The 20,426-nt window shown below is 58.4% G+C and overlaps 1 protein-coding gene across 5 annotated transcripts in view; it reads right to left on the reverse strand.

Annotated features, from left to right (window-relative positions):
- Window positions 1–1,784: 1,784 nt before the first annotated feature.
- Window positions 1,785–20,426, reverse strand: part of NFAM1 (NFAT activating protein with ITAM motif 1) — a 36,488-nt gene continuing 17,846 nt past the window's right edge. For 3 of the 5 annotated variants that reach the window (XM_042993426.1, XM_042993427.1, XM_042993430.1), the window contains 3 exons: window positions 17,173–17,256; window positions 9,289–9,376; window positions 1,785–2,154 (listed from right to left, as the gene is read on the reverse strand). In XM_042993426.1, the coding sequence (XP_042849360.1) occupies window positions 2,105–2,154; window positions 9,289–9,376; window positions 17,173–17,256 (222 nt within the window). In that variant the 3' untranslated portion in view covers window positions 1,785–2,104. Of the gene's footprint in view, window positions 2,155–7,098; window positions 7,688–9,288; window positions 9,377–17,172; window positions 17,257–20,426 lie in introns of those variants that run through there. The other 2 variants (XM_042993429.1, XM_007079473.3) reach the window with 2 other exon arrangements.

A 20,426-nucleotide genomic window follows, 5' to 3' on the forward strand; every position in this document is an offset into this window, starting at 1 on the left:
TTTTGAAGTGTACGGTTCGGTGGCTTCTAGCATATTCACAAGGTTGTTGCACCCATTACCATTATCGAATTCTAGAACATTTTCATCACCCCATAAAGAAGGCCCGTACCCATTAGCAGTTTTTTGGGGCATCTTAAAGCTCTCTGCGATCTCCCACTCCAGGCTTGAACCCAGGGAGAAGACAGCGTGCCCTCTAGCACTGAGCCGTGGGGTTGGGGCACCAGCCACAGGGCCAGGCCGACCTGGGATCAGCTCTCTCCTCCGCCTCTCCCGGCTTCCTCACAGCATCCCGGGAGGCAGGGTAACCCACTGCACAAGGCTGAGGAAGCCCAGGTGCGGGAGCTCAGGGCTCACTTTCCATCACCACAGTTATCATTTTTATTTCTGGGCCTGGTCACCTGGTCCCAGAGTCTCTCTCCCCGCTAGGCCTCACCCACACAGACTTTTCCTAATAGGTCAAAGGGGCCGGCAGCTCTTCTTCACCCCCAATACACAGCACCTCAGGGCTCCTGCCCACAGGAGGTAGTAGGCTGTGAGGCTGCCGGAGGCAGGTGGGGAGCATTTGAGGTTGGGTCCAGAGAGGCCGGAGTACGGGGCCTTTTTTTTTTTTTTTTTTTTTAATGTTTATTTATCTTTGAGAGAGAGCGAGAAAGACAGCAGAGTGTGAACAGGGGAGGGCAGAGAGAGAGGGACACACAGAATCTGAAGCAGGCTCCAGGCTCTGGCTGTCAGCACAGACCCCAACGTGGGGCTTAAGCTCACGAACCACGAGATCATGACCTGAGCTGAAGTCGGGCACCTAACCGACTGAGCCACCAGGCGCCCCAGTACGGGGCCTTTTTAAGGCCTGAGCATCCCTGACTCTCCCTTACCCATCCAGCCATTGTCGGGGGGCGGGGGGGGCTCTGACCTGGCCGGAACATGAGGACACAGCAGGGGCGTCTTCTGTGCTCCCACCCCGCACGCTGCCATGGGATCAGTGGCTGTGTGGAGGGGCCTAGGCCCTGCATGGTCAGGACTGTCCGGCCTAGCCTAGAGGCAGCTGAGGCAGGAGGGAAGGCCATCTGGTGAGGCGAGGGACAGTGGTCAGAACATTGCTGAGCCGGCTGAAGCATTCCCTGGCAGCGACAGGGGCTTCTGGGATCAATTAACAGAACCACCCTAACAGGGCTCTCGGCCCCTGACGCATGTTCCACGAAGGTTCAGGGCCGGCCGGGGGGTCGGGGAGATGGATGTGGGTGAACAGCTTCAACTCAAAGGGGTCAGAGCAGGTGAGAAACGAATAAACTTTTCGGTGGGGGAGGGGTTTTGAAGGAGGTTTCCCAGAGAAGGTACGATTTGAGCGGGAATTCCTCGAGCAAAGAACGGGGTGAAGGGCCTTGGGGCCGAGAAAGTGGGAGAAGCACGGGCTCGGAGGTGGGGGAGCTTGGCATCTTGGGGAACAGCAGCTGCAGATGGCAGCACGGCTGGGGCTTGGGGTGCCCGGGCCGGTGGGAGCTGGTCAGAAATGAGGCTGACGTGGGGGGGGCGCCTGGGTGGCTCAGTCGGTTGAGCGTCCGGCTTCAGCTCAAGTCACGATCTCGCGGTCCGTGAGTTCGAGCCCCGCGTCGGGCTCTGGGCCGATGGCTCAGAGCCTGGAGCCTGCTTCCGATTCTGTGTCTCCCTCTCTCTCTGCCCCTCCCCCGTTCATGCTCTGTCTCTCTCTGTCCCAAAAATAAATAAACGTAAAAAAAAAAAATTAAAAAAAAAAAAATTAAAAAAAAAAAAAAAAAAAGAAACGAGGCTGACGATAACACGAGGACAGAACCATCTGTCTCTTGTCCCAGACTCAGCACACGCACTGGAGCTGGACAAATATTGTAAGAGCCCGGAGTCCTGGCCTGAGGAGTCAAGGCTCCATCCCGTGGACAGAGGAAGGCACCGTGAGGTTTCGTAGAGGGTGTGAGGAAGGGGCCCAACTTCCTCCTTCCACGTGTGGACATCCATCTCTCCCAGCACTGTCTGCTGAAAGCCTGTTTTTTCCCCCATTGAATTATCTCGGCTCCTTTGTTGAAATGAATAAATGGGAGGTATTGCAGGGTTTTGAGAGAGGGGAGAGGTGCGGTCAGATCCGTGCCATTGGAAGATCAGTTTGGTGGTAGAGACTGGGAAGGGCTGGAAGGAGAAGGGATGTTCTTTAAGTTTCTTTATTTATTTTGAGAAAGAGAGAGAGAGAAGGGGAAGAGCCGAGAGACAGGGAGAGAGCGAGAATGCCAAGCAGTCTCTGCACTGTCAACACGGAGCCTGACGCGGGGCTCGAGCTCCCGAACTGTGAGATCATGACCTGAGCTGAAAACCAAGAGCCAGATGCTCAACGGACTGAGCCACCCAGGAGCCCCTGGGAGGAGAAAGGATTGAAGGGAGACGAGCTGGGTGGGCTGGACCCAGGAAGGAAGGGGAATTGGGGAGAAAAGCAGTCCCCTGATCAGGCTGGGGCTCCTGTGGGGAGGCTGTACCCTGAACCAAGGCCGCGAGGTCAACCAGCCTGGGCCACCCAGGCCTGTGGCACTCACTGGGGAATCTGAATGGGGGCGGGGGGTGGGCCAAGGGGCCCAGAGGAAAAGCTTGTGTTCCTCAGCCCCCCAAGGTCCGCCAAGTGGTAAAATTAAACCCCCTCCAGATACAGCCATCGCAAGCAGGTTTTCAGGTAACGAGAGGATTGTAAATGCAAAAACAATGCCAATTACAGCAGCATTATCCCGGATTATGAAGCTTCCAAGAGGCAGTTCACACCTCCAGGCATGTTGTGCCCGGAAATTTCCAGGGGAGGCTAAGGGATCCAAATGTCTAGGCTGCCTGAAGCCAAGCCCCGCAGTGTGGGTGGGCTGCTGGGCAGCCCCGACTCCATCACCTCTACTGACCTGCCTTCGTTTCCCCAAGAAGACAGACCACCCCAAAGAGGACCCCCCCCACCCCCCGCCCCTACGATTCTGAGCGATATAAGCCTGGTCGTTGATCTCTGGCAGAAATTTGTCCCTTCAAGGACTTCCCCAGCCCTGGGGGCCGTGAGTCCATCTAAGACACTTTATGCAACCCCCCCCCTCACCTGACCCATGGAGTCAGGAGGGCCACACACAGTTGGAGGCAACCCAGCGCTGCCCCTTCTGTGCTATATAACCTCTAGCCAGTCAGCCTCTCCGAATTGTGGTTTCTGCTTTGGTAAAAAGGGAAGATGCCCCCCCCCCTCACTTGGCAGGGTGTTTTCAGGATTCAACGAGCTCTTGTAGATAGGCTTGAGGAACGGAAACCGGTACAAACTCCACGCGTGACCCCTCTGGCAGCCTCTGTTAAAACAGTGAATGTCCACGCTCTAGGCCCCGGGGATTCCTTCTCGTCATTTCCCCAAGGAGAAAGTTTTTGCAAATGACGACGCCCAAGGATGTTTCCTGCGGCCCCTTCTGTGAGGTTGGAAATTGTAAACAACGGAAAAGGCCGTTTCTAGGGGCTTGGCTAAATTAGGATCCATCGGTCCTGTGGAATCCTTTGCTGTAATTAAAGAGTCTGGCAGCTTCTGCGTGGCTGTCACGGGCGGATCTCCACCACGTGGGGCTGTATGAACAAAGCAAGCACCTACAGAATCATTCCATGTAAGCTCTTCAGAGCCCCCCGCAAGCACCATACATTTTATATGTTCGTGTACATGCATATAGGTACGTGGATGCAATAAAAACAGTCTGGAAGAAAACGCACACACACACACACACACACACACACCCAAATGACCCAGTGGTCACCTCAGGGCGGGGGCACCGGGATGGAGGCTGTAACTGGCGGGAGCATCAGAGGGAATTTTACAGCCTGCATTATGCCTGTTACGCCTGCATCACCTGCTTGGATAAACACATCCTAAACGCAGAGTGCAGAGAGGAGGGTCGGCCCCATGCCCCGCCAATGCTCGCAGGCCGTGATTATGACCGCAGGTCAAGAGAGGAGCCTAGTAAGGGAAGCGTCCCAGGGCCCTGTGCTGCTGATGTCCCCAAACTCTTGGAGTCTGAATCCAGGTCTGAGGAAGCCCCTCAGGCGGGTAAATGACGTCCGTTGGCACGAAGGAGGGACAGAGAGACGCCGCTGTGGCAGCCTGGCAGGGCTGGGGCCATGGCCCACCTCTCCTGGCTGAGCAGTCTGCCAAGGAACCTATTGAGCTACATAAAAATCCATCCTGGAAATCCCAGAGGCATCCTTAGCATGGAGGGCGCCTTTAAATTAGAAGGGGAAAAAAAAAGGCAGATTTGCCAGTAACTTGATTTCAGGTTGGTGAGGGCTGGTGGCCAAAGCGCAGTGGCCCTGCTTGGCCAAGGCCCCCAGGCCACACGGTCCTGCAGTATTGGGTGTGAGGGGAACCCCGGCCCCACCGAGGTTCTGTGTGGAACCGCACATGTTCCCATGGAAACTCTGCTTTGCAGAATCCTCTGGAAATTGTCGCTGAGGAGGGGCAGCCGCTTCCCACACCCATTTTTGTGTTCCTGGGTTTGGTTTCCAGGGATGATTTTCTCAGGCAAGCACCTGAGAGGAGCAGGAGCAGAAAGGGGGTTGGAGGCTGAAACCCGGAGGGAACGGGCAGCGGGGGCCATTTCTGAGGGGCTGCCCCAGAGGAGGTGGAGGGTGCCAGAAGTAAGCTGAACTGTTTCGGACGCCTGAGGCTCAGAAGAGGGTGTCAAGGCCCGACCTAGGAGGGCGGGGGGGGGGGGGCTCCGCTGAGAGCTGGAAGGAAATCCCTGTCAGAGCCAGGCAGGCTAGACGGAGACTGTCTCCCTGAATTGGGGCAGGGTCTGGGTGGGAAGAGGCGGTGCCCAGGGCCTGGCCCTCAGGGACCACGGGGTGTGGGGGGGGGAGGGGGGGTCCACAGCGCTAGGCCAGGAATCCGCCCTCAGGATGTGGCCATCCACCCTTTGGGTCTAGGGCCCCCTAGGGCTCCACTAACCAGGGTTTCACCTGTTCCCCTCCGATCCAACTCCCTCGGGGTGCTCCAAGCTGACTGTTCTTCCTCTGGCCACTCCTGTCCCGCCTGGGCCAGGAACAGCCCTCCCCATGCCATCCCTCTGTTTGCCTTGCCCCCACCCCTGGGTGCTCCCTGTGGGGGCTACAGAGCCCCCATCTCCCCCAGGGAGACCTAACCCCTCTTTTAGCAGACCCCCTCCACACTGCTCCGTGATAGCCTGTTTTTCCTGGAGGCTGAGTGCGGAGAAAATGCACACCCGCGGAGCCTCTGGAGGAGCAGAGTTCCCCTCTGTCCCCTCTGAGCCACGCCCAGAGGTCTTGATTGTCACTGAAAGCAAGGCTCAGGGGGACATGGCTGCCGGGAGGTGGAGTTGGGGTCGAGAGAGGCCAGCAGCCACCCGGCCTCAAAGGGCTCCCAAGTGTGGTTGGTTCTTCCCCCCTGTGCCCATTCAGAGTCCAGAGGCCACACAAGCCTGCCTGCCCTCAAGGAGCGCCATTCGAAGCCCTCTCTGTCGCCTTCTCTTCCCTTACTGCCACCTGCACCCCCCTAAAGTAATCTGCCACCCCTCCACCTGCACCAGCCCTTCGGGCTCAGGTGGGAACTGTTGAGCCCAGGAGGGACGAGATCCTGTGTAGGTTTTATCCCTTTGTGGAGAAGAGACAGGGGGCGGGGCAGGGCAGCCTGGACCAGGGCAAGCGGGTGTAGCCCCTTCAGGCTTCCCCGGTACCCCCGGGGCTGGCTGGAAAAGTCTGACTCCCAGCCTGAGGGGCTGGGGTCCTGGGGCCAGGAGAGAGAGGCCCAGGCCCAGCAGGTAGCCTCCTCCTGGTCTTGCTGGCTTTGGTGTCTCTGGGGAGGCTTGCTGTACCCTGAGCAGCATGCCTCCCCTCCCCCCTAGTATGCCTCCCCTCCCCCCAACTCCCAACCCTGGCCTCTGCCTCGGGCCGGGCCGTTGGAGTCCGCCTGTTGGAGCCCGGAGCCTGGAAGACACTTCTGCAGGCAGCTTCGCCCCCTGAACAGGCAAGGAATTCATTCAACTCCAGCCTCCTGGTGAGCAGGGCCCTCTCCACTCAGCCTTATAATCCCACTAGAGCCTTCCCTGCACTGTGCTCACAGACCAGGCTCAGAACCAAGCTTAGAGGCTGTGGGCTGCCCTGTCCTGTGGGCCCAAGGAGGCTGCGGGCCAACCTAGCAGAGGGGCCGGGATTTCTTTAGAATGTCAGTCTGCTGCTTCCCCTCCCCCAAGACCCCCCAGCCCATCTACCCTGAGGGAAGGGCCCGACCTGCAGACCCAGTGCTGCCTTCAAGCTGCCCAGTACGGCTCAGGGACCAGGGCCGGGGCTCATGCCTTGGGCCCCCCCAGCGCCCCTAGACACGTTCGGGGTTTGTGTGCAAGGGCCCCTCCCTCAAGGACCTCTGGGAAGAGCGCGGGGGTGGGAGGGAGGATTTTACAAATGAGGTTGCGGAGAGCAGCAGGGGTGGAGGAGAGCAGGGGAGGGAAGGAGCAGAGCCCAACAGCCCAGGTGATCCCCACCCTTAGCCCCCTCCTGCCTGTGTAACGGGTTCCAGCAGGGCTGCTGAGGACTTGGAGCCCCAGAAACGGCTCTGTGCAAGCACTGAGGGCCACTGTCTGCACGGGGCCTGAGCTGCGGCCACATCGAGGGGGCCCTCCTGCAGCCCAGAGGAGCCCCAGGCACCAAACCACTCGGCTAGGCTAGAGCGTGTGAGGAGGTGCCCCGAAGCACTGGGGCAGGTGCACAAGGCAGACAGAGGGAGGAGGTGGGTGGGGTCCGCGGAGATCAGATGGTGAGGGCTCTGGGGGAAGGAGAAGTCGCTGAGGCCCTGAGGGTGGAGGAGGGCTGCAGGTGTTGGCAGAGCGTGTAGAGGGCCAGGCCGATGGGAGACGGCTTTGGGGTCCCCGTTGGGGGATGGAGAGCTTCGGGAGGCTCAGCCCTTTTGGCCAGCATCTGCCCCTAATGTGCCGGATCTGCTTCCTCAGCTGCCCTGCTCCAGGCCCCCAGCCTGATGACCGGCCCTCAGCCACCTCCTTGGCCTCTGGCTCTGTCCCAGAGCCCAGCCCCGCCTCTGCACAGCTCCTTCGGGCCCACACCCCATTCCTCCTGCGCCAGCCCCCTCCTCTACTTTGTGTGTCCGCCTTGTGCCTTTGACCTAGCTGGGCAGGGGCACGGAGGTGGGGTATTTGTGTAGTCGTTCCTTTATTCATCCCTGCGGATGCGCGCGCTCACGGCACCAACAAGTGTCCTTTGCTGGGAACCTCCCCGAGGAGCTCACGGTTGGCCTCGCTGGCTCAGGCCGTGGTGCAGGCTGGTGCCCAGAGAGCCCATGAAAGGGCACGGAGGGCTTGGGGGGGGCTGTGTCGAGGAGAGCCTGTGAGGACTGAGGAAGGGCTCCCGGACAGAAGGGACAGTCTGGGCAAGGGCCAGATGTGAAACGCTGTGACCGGTGGGTCTGGCTGGGACACAGAAGGAGGGGGTAGGGGGCAGGCCAAGGCCGGAAGTGCCTTGAATGTGGGGGCAAGGTGATGGGATGCCCCTGGGGCCTCACTCCTGGGATAGGACAAGTCCTGTGGAAGGAGGAGCTGCTGTGGGGCATCTGATCCAGGGCGAGACCGAAGGGCCCGTGGAGCTCATCCTAGAGATTTTCATAGACCAGGTTAAATTCGCTGTCATTCGTAAATCTGTGCATTTTCTCCTGGGGAAAAAAAGGAAGGAAGGAAGGAAGGAAGGAAGGAAGGAAGGAAGGAAGGAAGGGTAGGACACAAGGAGAGAAGGAGTGGAGAAAGGAAGAAAGACAAAGAATAGGTAGGAAAAGAACAAAGTTGTACTAATGCAATTTTAGTCAGAGGCGCAGCTCTGACTGGGAGGCCTGTCCTTGTCCCCAGGGCCACCTCACCAGTCTCTTCCTCCACTCCACCCACCCTTGCTCTCTGCCCTCCAGCCCTTCCGCCTCCCCACATGCTCTTCCCTCTGCCTTGGGTGTTCCCCCACCCCACCAACTCCCCGACCACCACCTACTCCCCCTGCAGGGTTTGGTTCAGCGCCCCCGAAAACCCCCTCCCCTGGCCCTAGTCCGATGCCTCCCCCCAGCACACCCCTCACAGGGGGCGGCAAATGCCTCTGTTTGTCAGTGACTGCTCCTGCAGACCCGAGGCTCCCGAAGGGGCCAGCCGTCCTGGCGACACCTCAGAGCCTGGCACAGGGCGGGCACTGCCTAGGATGGCCCAGACATCCTTGGGGGTCTCGGCATGGGGAAGCCCTGCTTCCAGTCAGGGCCCAGTTCAGGGCTGAGTAGAGCACGGGCTTGGAGAAGAGGCGTCAACAATGCCAGCCTGGGCCTCCTGGGCTGGGGGGGAGGCCAAGTTCCAGCTCCTTCACTTCTGACGGCTCTTCCAAGATGCCCGTGGGCCCACCCACTACCCAAGGGCTCCTGTACTGGCTCGATGAACCCCCTGCACCTTACGATGCCCAAAGCTCGGGCGTCGACATTACTTAACCTGGAACTCATTCGAATTCAGGGCAGTTGGTGTTGTAGGAAAGGGTCACTCATCCAGTCTACAGATGAGCAAACAGGTTTCAGAGAAACCATGACCAGTGGCGCCTGGGTGGCTCAGTCGGTTGAGCGTCCGACTTCGGCTCAGGTCATGATGTCCCCGTTCGTGGGTTCAAGCCCCGCGTCGGGCTCTGTGCTGACAGCTCGGAGCCTGGAGCCTGCTTCCCTCTCTCTCTGCCCCTCCCCCGCTTGTGCTCTGTCTCTCTCAAAAATAAACATTAAAAAAAAAAAACAGACAGAGGGAGAGAAAGAATAATGATCAAGTGATATGCCTTGGCCTCCATCATGATGAACACGGACCCCTGACCGGGCCAGCTCGGGCTGGCACCAGCCCCGCCACCAGCTTCCAACTTTAGCCAGTGTCAGCCTGGGGACAGCTGGAAACCTAATAACCCCCGCCCGATCGACCAGTGTAGACATTGCCCACACTGCAAAGACCCTACGGGGCCCCAGTACCACGTTTGACCCTCATGGCAAGTCTGTGACTCAGTTTACAGAGGAGGGGACTCGGGCTCGGAGGTAAGCCCCTCGGCCAGGGCCGCGCAGCTGCCTGGGGACAGAGCAGGGGCTCAAACCCACTAGTCCTCTTTACCACTAGGCCGCCTGCCTAGGGGAGAGGACTCTGATTCAACTGCAAGAGGTTCACTCCTGTGGTCCCATTTACCCCCATTTCACAGATGAGGAGAGAAGGTCCCATGGAGTAAGAAGGGGAGCCAGGCACGCTGCCCCACCCCCCTGCATACCTGGGAGACAAAGCTCTGGTTTGGGGGGCAGACTGCTGGGCACGGTCTGGATGCAGGAGTAGACTTCAGTGTCTCTGCCCTGTAGAGACTGTGGGAAAGGGCAAGGGTCAGAGGAAGGTGACCTGGGGGGCAGGGACTGGGTCCCAGCAGCCAGGCCTCCCCGTTATGATCACCTCTGCCTGCGGGCACCCAGGAAACATAGCCCTTTGGGCCACAGCCTGTGAGGGGACAGTTACCTCGCCCAGCTACGTCACGCACGGCCATACCACTGTACCTTTGCCCCTGCCCTCCTCTCTCTCGCGGAACCGCTTTGCCCTTTCCCACTTGTTCACGGACACTCTCCTCTCTGTGCCCCCTGTTATCTGCCTCACACCATCTCAAGGTCTTCTGCTCAGCCTGGGTGGGCCCTCTACAGGCTTCTGCCGGGGGCCCAGAGCCACTCCCACAGTCCTTGCCGGTCCTTAGGCCCTCCAGAGCCTGGTTGCCAGCAGTCCCAGCCATGATACCCGTGGCCGTGGTTCCAATAGGATGCCCTCTTGGCACCTGTCCTCACTCCCTGGGTCCAAAGCCGCCGCACCCATGAGGGTCCTGGCCACCCATCCACCCCTATAGGATTCCTTTGACACCCCCACCGCGGCCCCTGCTCACAGATGACTTAGGCACCTGCCGGGTCATACACCTCTCCCATTAAGCTGTACCTGGTGCGTGTCTGGGTCACTGAACCTACAGCTTGCTGGGCATGCTTGGAGACTGGCACCACAGGAGCTATGATGAGGGGGCTCCTTGCTCACCAGGGCGTGTGCCTTGAGGCCACAGTTACTCTTGGCCTAGCTATGAACAGCCTGGCCAGAGGTGTCAGGATGGTAGAAAGAGCTAGGCCTTGAAATCAGACAAGAGTAAGCATGGCTCTCAGCTCTGACCATGTGCCAGCCCTGGACAGCCCCTGGAACTCTCCGTGTCTGAGTTTCCTCACCTGCGAGATGGGAATAATCATATTTTACCTTGCAGGCTCAAAGCACGATTAAATGAGAGATTGTATGTTTGGCACAGGGTTTGGCAAATAGTAGGTGCTGAACACCTACTGTAGGACTATGAGTTGAGCAATTGTCCGGGGAGGCTTGGTGCCTCCCTCTCCTCTCTGCAGTCAGAGCCTGGACCCTCCTCCAGACTCTGCGGGGGCACCCGGGTCCCATGCGAGGAGCAAACGCTGTTCTTCGGGGTTGGCACATCAGAGCCACCAACGGCCTCGGCGAGAGGCAGGAACCTTCCCTTCCCGCGCGTACATGTCATATGGAAGCCGGCTGGTTGCCAAGGAGGTGGTTTCCCTGGCAACAGGCAAGCAGGGGTTGCCGAGGCAGGCTGGAGAGACAGGTGGTGCTCTGAGGCAAGGGAGGGGGGAGGTGGGGAGGAGAGGAGGGAGGGAGGCGCTGAGAGGTAGCAGTGCATGAAAACCCGAGTAATAAACCATTGGCGCTCCGGAGACCCTCACTTCAAGGGCATCACACACAGAGATGGCTAGGCAGCCCTGGGGATCAGTTCAAGGGGCCCTGAGTCAGGGGTCTTGAGGAGAGGGGCTTCTGACCCTCCTCCGGGGAGGGAAGGGGGCCAGACTGCCCCAAGGAGAAGCCCCATCTCCAGTGCAAGGCGACCTCTAGGGCCCCTGCTCAGGCCTCTCTGGTCTTCAGGCCTGCCTGGCACACAGAATAGGCATCTGCTACTCAGCAGCCCTGTGCCCCCAGCCTCTGTCCGCCAGACCTGGATCTCCTCCGAGCTGGCAGCCCTTCCAAGCTGGACATTTCTGGTCACAGAGCGAAGGGAAAAAAGGGCCTCCCTGCTGACATCTCAGCAGGGGAGCCGGTCTGGGGTCCCACAGGTGGCTCCCTTCTCCCTCACGTCCAGCCCACGTGGGCTGCCTGTCACACATGAGCCCAGAGAGGCTCAAAGATGTCTCGGGTCACACAGCCCCCTTGGGTGGCAGAGCCAGGATTGAAACTCAGGCCTCCTGCCCCAGCTCCACGCACTCCCCCTGGGCCAGGCAGCGGCTGGGGGACTTCTGAGACACAGAAGAACACCCTGTCGCGGGACCCCACCGGCCTCTGACCCTGCTGAGGGCAGGAGAGGCAGGGGGGCTGAGGGCAGGGCAGGCTGCAGGGGTCGCTGCCAGTTAGCAGCTGCTGAGTGAAGCCTTTGACAAGCCCTGACCTGCTGGGCTGCATTTGCATTCAGGGTGTGACCCGCTTCGCTGGGCTGTGAAATGCCTGGCGGCCTGGGGGCTCCGCACCTCCTAGCCTTCCTTGTTAGTGATGGGAACTGCCTCCCTCGGGGTGTGCCTGCTGGGAGAGGACTGCCCTGGCCTCTCAAAGGGCTGCACTGGGCTGGGCTGGGCTGGGCTGGGCTACAGCAGGGCTGTGCTGAGCTAGGCTGGCCTGAGCTGGGGCGGCTCCGAACGTACTGTGCTCAGGCCATGCTGGCCTGTGCTGTGCTGGGCCAGGGCTGTTTGTCTGGGACCCGGGCCCCCCCAAGTCCTTTGCTTCCTGCTGCTCTGTGGGCCACAGTGCTGACCCAAATGGCTGTCAGTGCTGAAGTGTGGAGTCAGTGGCAAAGCCTTCCTCCAGGTCAGCTGAAGCCAAAGCTGAAGTCAGCTGCCCCGGGGCCAGGACCTAGTACGAGGGTTCTAGACATTGGTCCCCCTGTAAGACCTACCCCTCCCTGTGACCAGGAAAACACAGGAGCTGCACTCTTGCGGGCACCTGCACTTAGAGACTTGCACAACGCACTCTGGGGGCAGCTGGGGGCAATTTGGGGGTGTTGTGCCAAAAGGGGCAGCACTCATCGGAGAAGAAGTACCTCTGCTGTAGGTCAAGGTCCTGGCATGTCTGAAATGAATGGCCCACTGAGGGGACAGGAGTCCGGGGAGGCAGGGCTGGAAGAGCCCTCCAACGAAGGCTGCCAGGCTGAAGAGCTGGCAGTGGGGAGTCCCTGGAGGCTTCTGAGTGGGAAGCGACCGCATCGATGGTGTGTTAGTGAGGTCCCCCCGCTGCAGTGGGCAGGAAGGAGGGCAGCAGGCCAGGCTGAGGATGTAGCAGAGCTGAGGGAGGTGTTCCGCAGAGCAGATGCCCCCCATGCGCCCCGGGGTGCCCAGCACCGAGCCCCGTGGAAACCCAGGCATCTGGAGGGTAAGAACGGCCCTCCGCTTGTCCATATGGCACTTGACTGCTAGGCACCCACTGTGTGAGACAAACCACAGTCACAAAAGTAAGAGGTGGCCATAAGGACCACAGAGGGACACGGAGAAGGAGGATAGGGAGGTTGGGGTCGTGGAGGGGGTGGGGAGCTTGTATTCTAAAAGGGAGGTCAGGAAAGACCTCATGGCCAACGTGCCATCTGAGCAGGGTGCCAGGGAGGGAGGGAGCAGCCCCCATGGACAGCTGCAGAAAGGACACTCCAGAACAGAGGGCACGGCCGACAGCGAGGCCCCGTGGTGAGGGAATGCCTGGTGTTTGGGAACAGCAAGGAAGCCAGTGTGACAGGAGAGAGGGGGAGACCATGAGGGCAGAGCTCGTGGAGGCTCTGTCGGGGGCTCTGACGTCAACTCTGAGTGAGGCAGGAAACTTGGGAGGTTGGTGGCACTTGTGAGAACGTGCTCCCCAGACCTCCAGGCCCAGGGACCAGTACTGACCAGGGGCCCCGGCTGCGGGGCTCTGGAAGCCATCATCATGGGTACACGGAGGCCACGGAAGCCCTGGGGCCTCCTCCCAGCCGGTGGCCAAGCACAGTGGGGGTGCCTGCACAGCCTCCTACCCTGGCAAAGGACCTCCTCTCACGTGCGTGCGCACTCCCACCGGCCTTGCCGAGCCTTCCCTAGACCGTGCGGCCTCGGGACTTCCTCTCTGCCGTCCTTCCCACTTTCCTCACTCAGGACCAGCTCTGCATTGGTCTGATGGCTCGCCCAGCCTTCCCCATTTTCTCCCACAGGTGGTTTCCTTACTAAGACCATTTCAGGTTCGCCCCAGCTCTGTGGCTGCTTCTCTGACTCCCCAAGGGCCCCGAGCAGAGCGAATGTGATCTGTGCTTGAGCAAGATCGCTCTGGCTGCTGCCCAAGGACAAGGATAACAATAGGCCAGCTGATCAGAAACCAACTGCAAGGCAGCAGACAAGAAAGGGTGGTGGCTCCCACCAGCGTTAGCACCGGGTGGGGCCGGGGATTACGGACATGCTATGAAACGCGACGCGCTGACAGATCAAATGTGAGCCGTGACAGAAACAAGGGAAGGACGACTTCCAGGGCTCAGCCTGGACAACTGGAAGGCTGGAGCAGTCCGTCCCTACAACGAGGACCATGAGTCGAGGCACCTCAGTGGGTAAAGACCTGGAGGCTGGTCTGAGAGAGAAGCCAGTGACTCGGATGGAGGGACTCTGGTGTTCAGAGGAGGTGTCTGGGCTGGACGTAGAAACGTGAGAGTTGTCAGAATATAGATGGTGTCAAACCTTAAGGTTGAGTGAGATCACCCAGGGGTTGAAGAGGGGGAAGAAGATCAAAGAGAAAGGGTCCCAGGACTGGACTCTGATGTTGAGAAGTCAGGGTTCCACGAGGAACCAGTGAAAGAAGCTAAGGAGGCCCCGGCAGTGAGTCTGAGGAGGGGGCATCACGAGGGTGTAGAATGTTCTGGAAGCAAGGAAAGAAAGTGTGTCAAGGAGGGAAGAGAGTTTGGTAGATGCTGCTGATTCATTAAGGAAGATGAGGACCAGGATTTAATCCAATGACATTTGGATGTAACAAAGTGGAGGCTGATGGTGACCTTGAGGAGGAAGATTTTGATGAATACCTGGGCAGGAAGCCCTCCTGAGGGGGGTCGGAAAAGGAGAGAGAGGAACTGAAGACAGAGAGTTTTGACATTTCTGTTACGAGTCGTGGAGAAAGGGCAGGGTCACTGGAGAGGGACGTGGGCTCGATGTAAGAAATCCAGGATGGAAGAAACCATAGCACGTTTGCAAGCTGTAAATGCAATATTCTCCTGTTAAACCCTACTTTACAGATTAGGGAACCAAGACTCAGAAAGTTTAACAGAACCTATGAGCAAAAGAAGTAGGCTTCGAACCCCAGTCTGCCTGACCCAGTCCAAATCCATGCCCCTGAATAGATTACTTTTAAAAAAACAAATTGGAGTGGTACAGCTTTTTTTTTTTCCTCATGCCACAATATATCATGAGTATTTTCCCACATGAATAAAAAGGAAGACTTGACATAATTAAAAGGAGAAATATACAAATATACAAAGAGATGGACAGATTTAACTCACTTCTCTTAACATCTGATAGACCAAAAACAAAAACTGATAAGGAAATGGAATATTTTATACAGCACGATCAACAGACTTGACCCAAGTAACACACGTAGAACACCTAGTCAGCCGTGCACAATGCAAGTTCTTTGCCAGTGCACACAATACAGGCTGAGCCATAAAGTAAGTTTCGAGAGACTTCAAAGGATTAAAATCATACAGACTATATTCCCTGATCACAGTGGAATTGGCGAGAAATAAAAAATGGAACAATGACTAGAAAGTAATTAAACGTTTGAAAATGAAACAAAGTACTTTTAAACAACCCATGGGGTAAGGAAGAAATCCCAACAGAAAATTTAAACTGAAAGATAATAAAAATATGACACATCAAAATTTGTGGGATACAGCTAAAGCCATAATTAAAGGGAAGTTCATAGCTTTTAGTGCATAGATTAGAAAAGAAGAAAGATTGGGATACCTGGGTGGCCCAGTCGGTTGAGTGTCCGACTTCCACTCAGGTCATGATCTCACGGTTTGTGAGTTCGAGCCCTGCATCACAGAGCCTGCTTTGGATCCTCTGTCCCCGCCCCCCACCTCTCTGCCCCTCCCCTGCTCACTCTCTCTCTCTCTCTCTCTCTCAAAAATAAACATTAAAAAAACCAGAATTAATGAATTCAACAAGGTCACTCTATATAAAGTCAATATGCAAAAGCCAATCATATTTCTACATACTTACGATAGACAATTAGGAAATAAAATTGAAATGGGGCTACCACCTGTATCTGAAATCCCTAACGTGAGACTCAATGACATAACAGGTGTAGAATCCTACCACAGTGCCTGGCACATAGTAGGCACTCAACAAACGCTCCTGAAGTCATCACCCCTGTCGTTAAAGTCATGCCTACCTGCCCAGCTGGTAGGGACCGGCCTCATGGACTCCCAAAGTCTGTGGCCTCCCTTCACGTCTCCTTTCTTGTCCCGAAATCTCTTGAAACCACCCCTTAACCCCGTGGGGCCGTTGGGCTTCTTTCGCACACCCTGGAGAAGTCTGCCTGAGCCTCGGAGAAATCTAAACACGGGCAGGAAAAAGATGTTCCGTGCAGAAGTGAGTCTCTTCCATTAAAACCACGCTGGTAGAAGGATATTTATTCATGTGGAAAGATGTTCATGAGATACTGCAACACGAACAAAAATAGCTGTACTACTCCAATAAAAAAAAAAGTACGTGTGAGTGTGTATATGGGTCTCTTTGTATGTATTTATAGAAAAAAGACTGGAAGGTATAGAAGTCGATGTTACTAGTATTTATCCTGGAAGAAAATAGGCTTAGGATGATGGTTATTTTCTTCATAGACATACATACATATATAATAGAGAGAGAGAGAGAGAGATCGTGTGTGTGTGTGGAGAGAGAGAGAAATGTTTTTATTCAAAAGCTGACACCAGAATCCCTCACAGGGAAAATACCCTGAGTCGTCAAGAGAGCAGAGGGGACATGGGGAAGTCTGGGACCACGTGGGAAAGTGGCTGGTGGAAATTCCCCGGAGTGGAGGGCTGGCCGTGTTCTGTTCCATTTGGAGCTGTTGGTGCTGGAGGGACATTGCCTTTGCCCCATCCCCAACTGTCCCCATCCTCAGGAAGTAGGGCCATACTCTGAGTGCCCTCTGTGTGGCCCCGAGTCTCCTGCGTGTCCGGGTGGTGGGAACAGACCAGCGACAGCAGGTCCCGGCAGAAACGTGCAGGGACAGCCCTCGAACACGCCCCTGGGGAGCCCGCAGGTCCCCGGCAGGGCTTGGTACCTCCAGGTGTGGAGCCGAGATCCTGACCTGGCAGCTGTCGGTCTCATGGTGCCGAGAGCCCAGCTGACACTGGGTGGCATTTATTCACTTCCTCTACAGTGAGCATACGCTGCTTGTGGAACTAAACTAGACGTAGCTGAAAAGGCACGGTTGTCACCTTCCCGGCCGCTGGGCAGAGAGGGGCTGCGTGGGGACCGTGGGGACCGGTGGGCGGGCTCACTCACACCCCGCGGGAGCGCCAGGCTGAGCCTCCCCCAGGTAGATACGAAGACAGGTACAGCAACAGGAAATGCTTATGACACGACATCCCAGCTCATCCCAGCTCGTGTCTCTGCTTGATTTTAAGGAGAAGCAATGCCTGCGTGTGGGGGAAGGGAGGTGTGAAAAACTGAAAAGCGTTGATGTGTTAAGGGCTTGCGATGGCGCCTGACCTTTCCCTCTTTCTGCTGTTTGCTGTGATGCTGTTTGTGCAATAAAAACAGGAAAGAGCTGCTGAGCTGGTCAACGTCACTCATTCCTCCCCACCTCGTGCCCCGGCTGGCCCTTGTCCCAGAAGCGGAGGGGCGTGCCAGGGAGCGGGGCCCGGGGCCACCTCACAGCTCCCTGCCCGCCAGGGGCCAGGGGCCACACGCTTGCTCATCTTCACAGAAATCCCGCCAGGTTAGAATTCTTGTCCCCAGTTTGCGGGCTGGGAACTGGAGGCTCAGAGGTCACGCAGCCGGTGCATGGCTGAGCTGGCCCGGGCCCCTGTGCCAGGCCTGAGAGAGGCAGAGGGAGCCCAGGCCCCAAGACTCACTGTGTAGATGGATTCGGCCACAGGCTGCTCCTGGCCGTGGGCGGTGCCGGGGTCCAGGTGCTTCGGGGGAGCCCGCATCTGTCCCTGCGAGGAAAGGAGTCGGGCGTCAGGGCGGGGGATGGGCAGCTCCCACCGCGCAGACCCCCCCCCCCCCCGGGGGGGAAAAATAGCAGATTGTCACCAGGCCGCTCAGAAATCGATCACTCAGCACCTCCTCCCACCCACCTTCCCCCAGGAAACGGGGCAAATGCCTCCAAGACCCACGTCCAGCCACCCATCTGCCTGCGCTTACGGAGCGGTCAAGACCCCCACGGGGTCAGCCAGTGCCCGGCTCAGGGGAGACAGGCAGTGCAGGACACGGTGACAGGGCCCCTGGCTACGGAGCTGACTGCTGTGGGTGGTCCGATGTCCGGTGCCACTCTGCCCCTCATTGGCCCTGTGGCCTCCTTCATGCCACTTCCCCCCTCCGGGCCTCACTTTCTCCAGCAAGAACCCTCCTTCGCGAGATTGTTGCAGAGAGGCGGGGAGGTGGCCAGGGCACGAGTACTTGGCACTCAGTCCAACACACGCCCGTCAGCCACCTCCTGTTGGCCGGGTGGTCCAAAGAGGTGGACGCCGTCCCCGCGTTCCTGGAACCGAGGACCCCGTGGGGAGACGGACGATGAACTCCCAGTTTTGCCAAAGCAGGGTTCATGCGCTGACCGACAGGACAGAGAGCCTCCGCTGCACTCTGGGGCGGGGGGGCATACCCCTCACCTGGCAGAAAGGGGGTTTTAACCCTGAACGCTGAGGAACTACGTCGGGCAAGAGAGGGAGGGGAGGCAGGCAGAGAGAACGGCATGTGCCAAGGCCCTGAGGTCTCGAGGAACTTCAAGAGAGTCAACGTGGCCAGAGAGAGGCGAACCTGCCGCAACGACCAGGGCTGAGCTAACAGTGTGGTCTCGGTGGAAAGCGTCTGAGCGCTTCCAGCGGGAGGACGGCCCTCCTCGTGGCAGGCACCACACCGCCACCAATGGAGCCACGGCGGCCTCGTCTCGGGGCAGGGGCTGATGAAAAATCCTGGCCGCCTGCCCGTCCCCAGCCCGTTTACTCGGATTAGCTCTCCAGAGCTCCTCAACTGTCAGGCAGAAGCCGGCGCCACCCCGGTCGCAGCCTAATCATCGCCCAGGAGAGGAAGTCTCACCAGATGCCAGGTGGGGCCCTCTCTACGCGCTTCCCCCGCCCTACCTCATGTGCTTCTCAACACACCAGCAAGACAGGTTTTCACGTCACCTCCGTTCCCCACGTGAGGACGGGGAGGCTCAGAAAGGGCAGGCGACCCGCCTGAGCGACCCCCCCGCCCCCGCCGGAGCCGGAAGGGGCAGAGGTAGGATTTGAACCCGGGTCCGTGTGATTCACCAAGATGGCCGACCTGAGAGTATCAGTTTTCGCCTCTCTGTTTTGTCCGAACGTGCGGGTCTCGTGGGCGGTTAGATAGGCCTTGGCACCCGCGTGGCACTTCACAGCTTACAAAACAGCCCTGAGACTTGCTCTCATTTGATTCTCTTTACTGCCTGCGGAAGTAGACCCTACAGAGGGGGAAACTGAGGCATGTCTAGCTAGTCAATGACCGCCTTTGCACGGAACCTAGACGTCCTGTTCCAAATCTAGTGTCCCTCCCCTGCACCATCTGTCACAGAGGCCATGGCTCACCTCAAGACAGCCGGGGGCCTGGTGCCTCTCCCCTCGCTGACTCTGCCAAGACTGGTGGGTGCGAGCTCATGGGCAGGGGCTCTTCTGGGCCCTGGGGGGGAGGGGGGGAGGGGCAAGACCCAAACCTGTCCTCGCGGTGCTTCTCCTGAGACCAGTGGGGCCACCAGGCAGGTAAGTACCATTGTGGGGGTGTGGGAGGGAGCCCCGAGACTGCCAGGGGGCCGGGGCAGACTTCGGAGGGCTTGCCCTGTCTCCTGAGGATGGGAGAAGAGTCTGAGAAAGTGTCACAGGCCACGGGGACAACGCATGGAATAGCATGAGGGCAGGAATATCACGTGTCGGGGACACGCTCGAGGATGGACCGTCTGATGGAAAATAGCCGATGGAAGTGAAAGATGAAGGCAGCAGACGAGCAGGAGGCTGGCGAGGGCGTTGCCACACGAGGCGGGGTCCACAGTGTCTTCCCTCGGAGGGCAGGGAAGCCACCAGATTTGGTGACATTTGCATTTTCTAAGGCTTCTCCACTCCCGCCGGTTTGGGTGGGCTGCAAGTGGCGAGGGGCGGTAAGGGGAAGAGGCAAGAGACCTCCAGGAGTGGGGGGGGGGGAGTCCTGGGCTGTGGCGCAGAGGGGGTGCCCCCCGAAAAATCAGATGAGTGCATTTTGTTTCGGGGCTGGGGATGCTCCGCCCCTTGGAGCCAGCCTTGCCCTACCCAGGTGCCTTGTTCCCTGCCATCAACATGTGCCCTTCCAGTTGGGCTTTTCAAATGAATACACCAATCCGTGTGGCCGCCAGCAGCTCAGGAAACCTGTAGAGCCCCAGCTTCCCCCTCTGTGAAATGGGAACAATCCCGTCGCCTTGCCTACCTCACAGCCTGGCCGTCTTCGACTCATCTTCCAGGTCTCAGTGCTCACTTACTCAGCCACTCCTCCCACAAGCACTGAGCATGTGTCAGGCTCCCCCTGGCAAGGGGGAGACGAAGTCCCTGCCCTCTAGGGCTTAAGTTACGGTGGCGGAAACAGTGGCAAACACAAAGCACAGGTGTGGGGAGCAGGGCCGGAGGGGACAAGAGTGGAAGCAGGGAGACCGGTGAGGGGTGACGGCAGCCCCAGGCTGGGGGGCGGGGCAGGGGAGAAGGGGCTGGATCGCAGACAGATTGTGGGCAGGGCTTGCTGTGGGGGAGGGGGAGGAGCCCAGCACAGCTCTAAGGCTTTGGGCTGAGCATCTGGGGACATGGTGCCATTTGCAGAGACAGGGCAGATCTGGATGCTAAAGAGTGATGTCAGGTGCGGACGCCTGTGGGCCTCACACAGCGGGCCTGGTCTGGAGCTCGGGGAGGAGCCTGGGCAGCGTCAGGGGTGAGGAACATCACTTCAGGAGCAAAGCCATCACCAGGGAGTGTAGACCGAGCAGGGAGAGCACAGAAGAGGGGGCCTGAGACGTGCAATGTTTAGATATGTGTGACCAGCCCAGGGCTGCCCAGGGGTCCTGGAACCTGGGGAAGAAGCCTGTGGCGGAGGAGGGAGACCTGCTGTGTCACATGCCCTCCAGGGCTGAGGACCG

Source organism: Panthera tigris, chromosome B4, assembly GCF_018350195.1.
Source record: "Panthera tigris isolate Pti1 chromosome B4, P.tigris_Pti1_mat1.1, whole genome shotgun sequence".
NCBI classification, from domain to species: domain Eukaryota; kingdom Metazoa; phylum Chordata; class Mammalia; order Carnivora; family Felidae; genus Panthera; species Panthera tigris.